Source organism: Rhinopithecus roxellana, chromosome 5 (assembly GCF_007565055.1).
Source record: "Rhinopithecus roxellana isolate Shanxi Qingling chromosome 5, ASM756505v1, whole genome shotgun sequence".
Classification (NCBI taxonomy): domain Eukaryota; kingdom Metazoa; phylum Chordata; class Mammalia; order Primates; family Cercopithecidae; genus Rhinopithecus; species Rhinopithecus roxellana.
In genome coordinates this window covers 85,149,732-85,158,978 of record NC_044553.1, presented here as the reverse complement: position 1 = coordinate 85,158,978, position 9,247 = coordinate 85,149,732, and the positions used below count along the sequence as shown (strand labels likewise).

General features: G+C 46.1%; 1 protein-coding gene across 2 annotated transcripts in view; it reads right to left on the bottom strand.

Annotated features, from left to right (window-relative positions):
- Positions 1-604: 604 nt before the first annotated feature.
- Positions 605-9,247, bottom strand: part of ZFYVE26 (zinc finger FYVE-type containing 26) — a 77,949-nt gene continuing 69,306 nt past the window's right edge. Inside the window, exons 37-42 of one of the 2 annotated variants that reach the window (XM_010366622.2) lie at positions 8,948-9,147; positions 7,951-8,092; positions 7,588-7,647; positions 6,168-6,350; positions 5,179-5,223; positions 605-2,742 (exon numbers count right to left, since the gene is read on the bottom strand). In XM_010366622.2, coding sequence (XP_010364924.2) covers positions 2,539-2,742; positions 5,179-5,223; positions 6,168-6,350; positions 7,588-7,647; positions 7,951-8,092; positions 8,948-9,147 — 834 coding nt within the window. In that variant the 3' untranslated portion in view covers positions 605-2,538. The remainder of the gene's footprint in view (positions 2,743-5,178; positions 5,224-6,167; positions 6,351-7,587; positions 7,648-7,950; positions 8,093-8,947; positions 9,148-9,247) is intronic. The other variant, XM_030930858.1, reaches the window with a different exon arrangement.

The following is a 9,247-nucleotide window of genomic DNA, read 5'->3' as shown; positions in this document are numbered from 1 at the left end:
TGGGAGAGTTGATTGCTACAACCTCTTTGGAAGGTAACTGGCAATATTTGTTAAATGCACTTATTCTCTGACCCACCAATTCTGGACAAGATAATTCAATGCAGCATAATCTGTAGTGGCGAAAGATGGCAACAACATAAAATGTACATCATTAGAAACTGGTTAAATAATTGTGGTATATCTTCACAGTGGAACACTTTAGTCATTAATATTTGTTTATGCATAAGTAGCTCTGGAACTATATGCTAGACACTGATAACAATGGTGGCCTCTGGGAGGGGACTGGGCTGGGTGGACAGGGTGGAAGGGACTTTTCACTTACCTTTTGTACCTTATAAATGTATTACCTATCTCTACCCATCCCTCAACTAAAGCAAAAAAAAAAAAAAAAAAAAGTTTTCTGGTGGTAGAGGGTGCACTAATAGTTTTTAATACACAGGAAATGAGATAAATCCAAAGCAGAGTCATTAGTCATTATGGGGATTATGTAGAGTAAGTCTGAATTGAAGGCCATCTGATCTTCCCCACCCACCTTTTCTCTCCATAAGGAAAAGGGACAGGAAGGGTAGGCGCAAGACAGCACAAAGAAGTTACGAAGCCAAGAAACACGTTGATAGACACTTTATTGTGGCTTGTTTGTAGTAAAACATTCAATCCCTCAACATGGATATCTGTTTTGGTGGTTTTTCTGTTGCAGACTACAGCGTGGTGTTCAAAGGCTTTTAGCCTCATCTCATATCAGTCTAGTCAGTGGTTACCTATAATTTGATAGTTCAATGAGTTAGAGGAAAATGTCAGGAAAATCTGGTCTTATCCCGAATTAAGGGCTGCAAGATCTGTGACCCATTAGTATAAAGTGCTTATGTTCAGTGCAAAAAAGGCAGACTCAGAAGGGCAAGCAGATGCCAGAGAAGGACATTTCCTGGGAGATAGATACGTTCTATGACTCAAGGAAGGAAAAGCCAAACTTTAGCCCAAATGGATCTAGTAGTTTCCTTACGGTCTTTTTCCTCTCTAACAGGACCAAAACCTCTCATCTGACAGATGTCCATGAGTTGTTTATTTTACTACTAAAAATCTCGGTTCAGAGGGAAATCCACGGGGTTTCTAAGCACCAGAGACATTGACTTCAGCTTCCAGTTTCTGTTTGTCTTAGCATCATGGGTGGGACCAATAGGCTGAGCTCTGGCCAGTGAGAGGTTCAGAGCTGCAGAGCTTTCTTTAGGCCCCTCATTTGCAAATTGAAGTCACTGAGTATGACACACCTTTTCTCAAACATTGTCACATCTTGGGTGGGAAGACAAGCCAGTGCATATTAAAGAAGCACTTCACCTAGTTTTCCACCAACCGGATGTGACCTATTCATTATGCTCTCATTCTGACTCTGTCCAGAGGCCCAATTCCAAGCCAACCCTTGACTCCCTCTTCTAAGACAGAGAAAAGAAGCGCATTCCCTTCCCAATGACCCCACGTGTCTGCATATCCATCCCATGGTCCTGAAGAGACTGAATGGAAGCAGGAGGGAAAAGGAAGCAGCTTCCTAACCAATTCAAGCAGCACGAATAGGACTGCAGCTCAAATAGGTAAAATCGAATCATTCAGTCCTACGATCCTGGCCACCATTTCTCTCCCCAGCCCCTCAAAGAGAAAGTCACGTTCTCTCACCCACCAACTTTGCAGGAGGGACATTGACAAGAGGCAGCTCTGTACCTGTGAGCATCCGCTCCCCACCGCTCCCCCCACCTGCCTCCCCTGTATCCCTGTTTGGATGGTGGCCTTTCTTTCCCCTCTGGATGAATGTGATGGAGACCCTCTTGCCTGTGTTAGCCTCACAGATCTGATCATTTATACATGTACCCACAGCTTTCAGATGCCTGCACCTGAAAACCCTTCTATTCAGACTACCTTCCAAAGACTCCAGGACTTCTTGTGCTTGGGAGAAGAGACACCTGGAAAACAGGTTTATTCCACAGGTAGCACTTGCCCCAAAGCCATCTCTGAATTTTGGAATGGGAAGGAAGGAAAACAGGCAATCCTTTTGGTGTTGCTCTAATTCTCTGTAAAAGTCCTCTAGGTAAGAGGAGCTACTAAAGCACGTCCACAGGGAGGGGACTGTACAAACAGGACAACCCGGGTCAAGAACCAAAACGCAGGGAAGGTTTTCAGAGTGGCAAGTCTAAAGTAAAGTGCCTCTTTTCAATGGAGAAGAGTTTCATTTGTTCAGAAATGCTTGGGCGTAAACATTAGTGCACAGGAACATGCACGCGTGTGTGAACACACACTCACTCACTCTGAGGTAGAAAGAACTGGCCATCTCCAGACAAACACACATAGATTCCACAATTTTAGAGAAACATGGCACTTGCGTGAAAAGTCCTATACTTGCCCGGGAAGGCAAGTAGGGTTCAATCCAGCTCTTTCCAACCTAGGGCAGAGCCAGAGAAGTTCCACTCCACAGGAGGAAAGAGGTGGAGGGCATCGCCATCACTGCTATTGCCCAGCTCTCAGGTTACGTGTTCCTGGCCCCGCTGCCCAAGGTCACTTCCTGGAGCCTGAGCCATGGGCACCCCGGGGGTGGCTTGTCAGAAGCCACTGGGCACAGATGTCTTGCACTACTGCGTCCCCGCTGCTCTTGGCGGCCTGCTGCACCTGCTGGACGAGGGCTGTGGCCCGTGAGTGTTCTTGCTTCACAGCAATCAAGTAGGCAGAACGCAGCTTGCAACATATCAGGTAGGCCCGAACCTGGCAGCCAGTTATAAAAGAGACAGCAGAAAGGCATCCATCACTGACAAATCAAGTATACAGAGCTGCAGCAGAAAGCTCAGGCAGACAGACATCACGTCTTACCTGCTACACTCATAACGGGATTCGTGCATTTTATGGTATTATGACAACTCTTTCAATATTCTGGACATATGCTATAACACTGTGCTATTTTATAGTATAAAAAGTTATGACAAATAAGCTAAGAATTTAAAAAGGAAGGCAGGCCAGCAGGCAGTCTGGTCTCTGTTCACTCCCTCTGACACTCTCCTCTTCACTCTCCCAGGCTCTCCAGCATCTTCTGGGCTACAGGATCAGCATTGCTCTCGCCCAGAGTTGTGATTTTGTAGTTACTTGGGTGATTATTTGATTGATGCCTGTCTCCTTGACCAGACTTTAAGGGGCAAGAGTAGTGTCTGTTTTTTCTACTCCTGTAGTATTCCTGGTGCATAGCACGGGGCCTGGCAGGTAGTAGGTGTTCAATGAATATGTATTACAGGGATGAATAAACCATCAGAATCCTCCTAGAATGAACACATAGATCCTCCTCTATTTTTCTGTTTTAGCCTGTTGAATCTAAAGTTTTTTTTATAATTACAGGAAATTTGAGGAGAAAGACACACACATGCAATTGGAAAAAGTCAAATTAAATTCTAACCCCACTTAGATCTGATTTGACTCTGCCTGTGTGGACCAAAGGCAGCTGTTTCAGGATGTGCGTATGTGTGTATGTATCTCCCAGAATTGCTATCTCATGAATCCCCAGCTTGGTGGAGACGAGAGTCCCTTCCTTCCTGACCCTGGTCTCCCCAGCACCCCCTGGTTAAACAGTATTCTAGGCTGGTGAGCAGAGACGCCTTCATATGCTGCCACAGAGCTTCTGCCAGCAGTTGCCTTTCTGTCGCAATAATCCCCGTTGGTTAGTGAAGGGGACTCGCCTTGCTTCCTGTATCAATGCTCCATCTGTTATTTGTTTTGGTCACTAAAGTCTTTCTTTCCTCTCTAAGCTGAATTACAGATAATCTCCTACAGTTAGATGACGTCTGGCATGTTCTGAGGTCACTAAAGTGATCCAGTCCTGTGCTGCTTGGGTATCCACTTGCTGCCCTAGGATGTTAGCTCTCCCAGGCCTTGAGCTCCCCTTAGCATCTACGTACGCCAAGCTAAATACATATCACAAGTTGGCAGGCAAAATTCCTACCAAGAGAAGAGGGACATTTTGCCAGAGAGTCTGGAATGGAGTTGAATGGAGCTGTTTTTTTGGCAAGCCCTCAGGGCCTCAGATCATTTAACTGCGTTAGACAGCTGCTGAGAGAAAAATACCTGAAAAAGTAATAAGGACTATCTCTATTTTAGTGCATGTCTTTCCCAGGAATAGAGTCTCTGTCCTGCTGAGTGGGAGGCTCAGTGAAGGCTTGAGAAAGAACTGCAGTCTGGGAATCAGAGGATCTGAGTGTCTGTCCTGGCTGTTGGGGCCTCAATCTGACTCTAGAAAAGTAATTCTCTACATTTCAGGAAGTCAGAATTTCATCCTTTCCAAGGATCGCATCATGATGTTACAGAAATAAATGAAGAAATGTTCAGAAATTGTTCTCCTTAACCCTGGAGACTGAAAAATGCCCAGTAAATTCAGTCCTGGGATTAGCAATACGGCCATGGGAAGCATGTAAGAAGCTCTTTGCCTGACGTCAATTTTCATCACAGGGGACTCAGCTGTCAGATATTTTTCCTGCCGCTGGCCAGGGCCTCTCAGACTGGCTTGGCTTTCTCATGCCCCTCCTGGCTTGGAGCCCTTCCTGCAGATGGCAGAAGGATCAATCCAGTGGTCAGCCACAAATGGGGGCATCTGGGAAGATTTTTATTCTTACTGGCACTCCTCCCAAAGGCAACGGGAAGCAAAGGTTCACCAATTTCCCAAACAGGGACGAGTTCTTTGGCCCTTGAGGAGAGGTTCATTCTGGAAACTGAGACACTGGTGGACATTGTTAGTCAAAGCGTGGGGTGGGGCTTTTTTCTTACTGTACCTTTTTCCCTCTAGGATAAAGAGATACCTGCCTACTCTGGGAACCCCATTCCATCAGTCCACCCAAAGATGGAGGTGAGGTGAAGGATTTCCTAGGGATCTCTGAGAGAAGACATCAGTTTAAAATGGAGATTCAAGAGCAGCCTAGGACACATTCGTCTTGGGGATAAAGACTTGGGAAGGCAAAGACTCATGCAGTCCATGTTCACCTACGCCCCATCTATTCCCTCCTTTCTACACCCCTATCCAAGCCTCGGTTCCACCTCTGATAATAAAGAAACTGAGATATGGGTTGTATGGAGCTATTGTAGGGAGCAAGGGATAAAGGTGACAAGGCAAGCCTGAGACACTATTCATTAGCATCACCAGGGTTTGGAGACAATTCAGCTCACCTTGTTGTCATCATTGTGTATTGCCTGGATCAGGCCCTCCAGCTCCTGTACAGAACAGAAACAGCAATGTGAGAGGGAGAAGAGTCCCACAGTCTGGGAGCCAGGGGCCAACCCAGCCTCAGCCCAGCCATTCTGACTTCAGAATGAAAATGCCTGCCTGACTTTTTTCTCTCAAAGATATGGGGTCTCACTATGTTGCCCAGGCTGGAGTGCAGTGGCTTTTCACAAGCATGATCCCACTATTGATAGCACAGGAATTTTAATCTGCTTCATTTCCAGTCTGGGCCAGTTCACCCCTCCTTAGGCAACCTGGTGGTTCCCTGCTCCTGGGAGGTCACCAAATTACTCATGAACTTAGTGCAGGCACTAAGTTCTAACACTAAGTATGTATCGGCATAATAAACTATAGTACAGAACTCCTGGGCTCAAGTGATCCTACCGCCTCAGCCTCTAGAACAGCTGGGATTACAGACATGTGCTGCCACACCTGGCTGACTCTTCTTTGTAAACTCAACTCCTGCTTTAAGAACAAGAAAGAAAATTTAACCATAACACTAAGCTTCAGAATTTGGGGAGAAGGAACAGTTCCCAAGAGGCCTGTCCACGGCCTTCACAAATGGATGTGGTTCTGTTCACTCCAAAAAGCCACCATGGGAGGACAATTCCGCAGGTAACAGGCTTCAAAGGTCATCTGCTGGCCGACCCTGACCTCCTCTACAATTGTAGGAAGAAGCTCAACTCCATGGACACTTCCAGGTGCAAACAAATTTACGCAGTGGGATGTTGAGGGCCACCCTGGGTATAGACATCATCTCCATAAATTTTCAGGGAAGGGTCAGTTAGGGTGAGGCCATTATTGCAGAGGGGTTCAGAATGATAAAAGGATCTTGTAGAGTTTCAGGCATAGTATGGGAAACAGAACAATAAAGATGGGGATGTGAAGACGCTGAAATTGATGGAGGAGCCAAGAGGTACTGGAGGGAGCGTGCCTGGGGTGGAATTCTCTTGAACGCTTCCAGGCAGTTGAGGAGGATGGTGTCCCCGTCACTTTTGGCTGCCATGCCTGACTCACTGACACACTTGAGCAGTTGCCGGATCTCACTGTATTTCTCCTTTTCCACTAACTGGCGGGCAGCTCTGCAGTAAGTCATGGCAGCATCCAGCTGGAAGTCCTAGAACAGAACACGAGATGATGGGCTTAGGAGCAGGAAACGTTAACAGTGGGGAGGGAGGCAGCATTTAAAAGCTCTCACTATGCTTGGTGTAGATAAGCCATATTGATTGTGGTCACAGTAGAAAACATAAATAGACCAAACGAAAAGCAAGCATCAATTCCTCTTTGGAGTTAGGTAGAACTTTAGGAAGCAACCCCAAAAAACTGCAGCCAAGTATCTAAAATGGTACATTTAGCTTGCTGTGGTGGCACTCACTGAAAATATTCTTATCAAAATCCTAAGACTAGTTCATTTTCTCTCTAATAAGTCTGCTTTTTCTTGAGAAATGGGCATTGGGGGTTAGTATTTGCTACCCTGGACACCTGGTGCTCTGTTAAGAGGTAGGCGACTTAGTGTTTAGAAACAGACTCATTCACTGAACGACTCATTCGCTGAAAACTGCCAGATAAACACCCTAAATCTGGTCTAGGAGAACCCTTATGCCACAGGGCCTGGGTGGAGCTGCCCTTTTGCCTGCCTACCAGGGTATCTGTGTGTGGTGAGCTCTGCCTGCCTACCAGGGTATCTGTGTGTAGTGAGCTCTGTCCAACATTGAAAATAGATGGGAAGAAAAACACCTGACTAATCATGTATGAAGCCATTGATCACTGACACATGCACAATGCATGAATACCCTGCCTGCCCTAAGCTGCCTGCTGTCAGCTCCTGGGGTATCTGCATGGAGCTGTGTGGTGGTAGGCAGGTCTGTAGAGACTCTGCCCCTCATGGTCTCAGTGCCCTGCTCCAGCCCCTGCTCCAGTGCCACAGCCGGACCTATGTCCTTTTATCACAAGCAATAGAAAACGTATTCCTCCAGCCAGCTCCTGTACAGACTGAGGAAGGGGAACAGCCCTGTGGCCAGTGGAAAGCCCCTGGCTAGCCCTCCAGCCATGCTCCCTGTGAGAACGAGCAGTGTTTCTCAGGGAAACAGCTATGGGGAACTGTCTGAGACTTGGCTCCTGGTATTTATTTGGTAGCTTTTGATGAATTTGTCATGGGTTACTTGGCTTCTGGCAAAGTGGCCTAGAGTCTTGAATTTGACCCAGTTCTATAATAGTCACCTCCTTGATTTCATCCCTAATGTGCGTGTAAATCTACTTTCCTTGGGATAAGAATTTCCTAAAGAATAATCTCTCCCGGAACTGTGGTCAGGTGCTGATTGTCCTCAGTATGATTTGAATAATCCAAGTCATACCTGCAGAACACGGAATGCAATTCCAAAACCATCTTCTACATTTTTCCCTCCCAGCATGACCTGAAAAGGAAAGGGAATCATGCTTAAAAACATAACAATTACTAGAGTATCCTCTTGACCAAGAATGAAGGCCCCTATTTATTCAATTATTCAACAAATATTCATTGAGACCCTGCTAAGTGCCAGGCACTAGGGATATAAGAATGATCAAAATGGACTTGATCACCAGTCTTCGGTGGCTCATATTCTAGTAGGGAGGCAGCCATCAAACAAACAACTGAAATAACACTAGACAACTGCAATTATGATAAGTGTTCTAAAAGATGACAATAGTCTAACAGAGGTCTGAAACACTGCATGTACCTTGCAGGCAACATCCATTTTCATGTGGTTATTTCCAAACAGGGTTGGCAGAGGCAAAGTGGTGATTTGAGAGGTCCCAGCACTTTCGCACCGATGCAAAAACCTGGTCACTTCCATCTGCAGCTGAAGTGTGTTCATATGCCTGTGATGACAGAATACGCACAGTCCAGCCTCATGAGGGCCCAGGAGTGAGGTGACTGAGGCCAGGAGACTGAGAAGTCGAATAACATGGTGATGGAAAAGGGAAAAGAAATGATGCAGAGGGAAAAGAGACCCCAAATACCTTGTGAGCAGTTATGACAAGACCAAAAAAAATGGTGATCTCGTGTCCTGCACAGACTTGCAATATTACGGTGCACTGTGGAACCAGATAGGGTCCAGTGGTCCAGTCATTGAATCAACAAGTATTTACTGAGCACCTATGTGCCAGGTACAGTAACACTGGTCAAGAGAGATGAGCCCTGCCCTCAGAGTTTATAGGCTAGAAGAGAAATGAATAGTAAACAAACACATAAAATAGTTAGCAATTAAGCCTCTGGAAGTGATAAATGGTAGTGGTAGAGCATTTACCTCAGATGTTATGTTCTATGTAGAGGGACTGGCAAGTATTAAAGCTGAGAGGAATTAAGGACTTGGTGTGTTAAGGAGCCCTGAGGAGGCCAGGGATTGATTCTTAGCAACAAGAGAGTAGCAGGAGATAAAGATGGTGATATCAGCAGGGGCCAGAATGTACAGGACCCTTTTTGCCTACTGTAATGAGTTTGGAATGTAGTCTGATTGTAGCCTGTGATGCTAAACCTCCCTCCACTCCCACTCCGCCTACCAGCTCCTCTGTAGGCTTTCCAGGCTTGTACTAGACACTGTCATCCAGGGATGATTCCTTTTAGATTTTTTTTTTCAGGATTTGGGGAAATGGACAAGAGTAGCTTCATCACCAACAGAAACCTGCTCCCACCCTTCCTGCCCCACATCAATGGTCCCCTGAACCTCCAGCTACCTTGACACATCAGCTGCAGTCATCTTCTTTCTGAAGAATGTGGTTTTCTTCCTTCCAGAGCTGCGGGATGTTTCTTGGAGGTAGATCTTCAGGTGGTCCTTGGCCTTAAGTAGCCATGACAGCTTCTCTCCCAGTTCTGTATATGACTTTGCTTTGTGACTGAAGAACCGAATACAGGTCATGGCGGCCCGAACTTGGTCCTAGAAGAGGAAAATAAATGTTCAGGTCAAAGTAGATCAGGGGTTTAGGGGTGAGGTGTGATGAGAATTCTCATCTGATTTCCACTAAGAGACCTCGTTT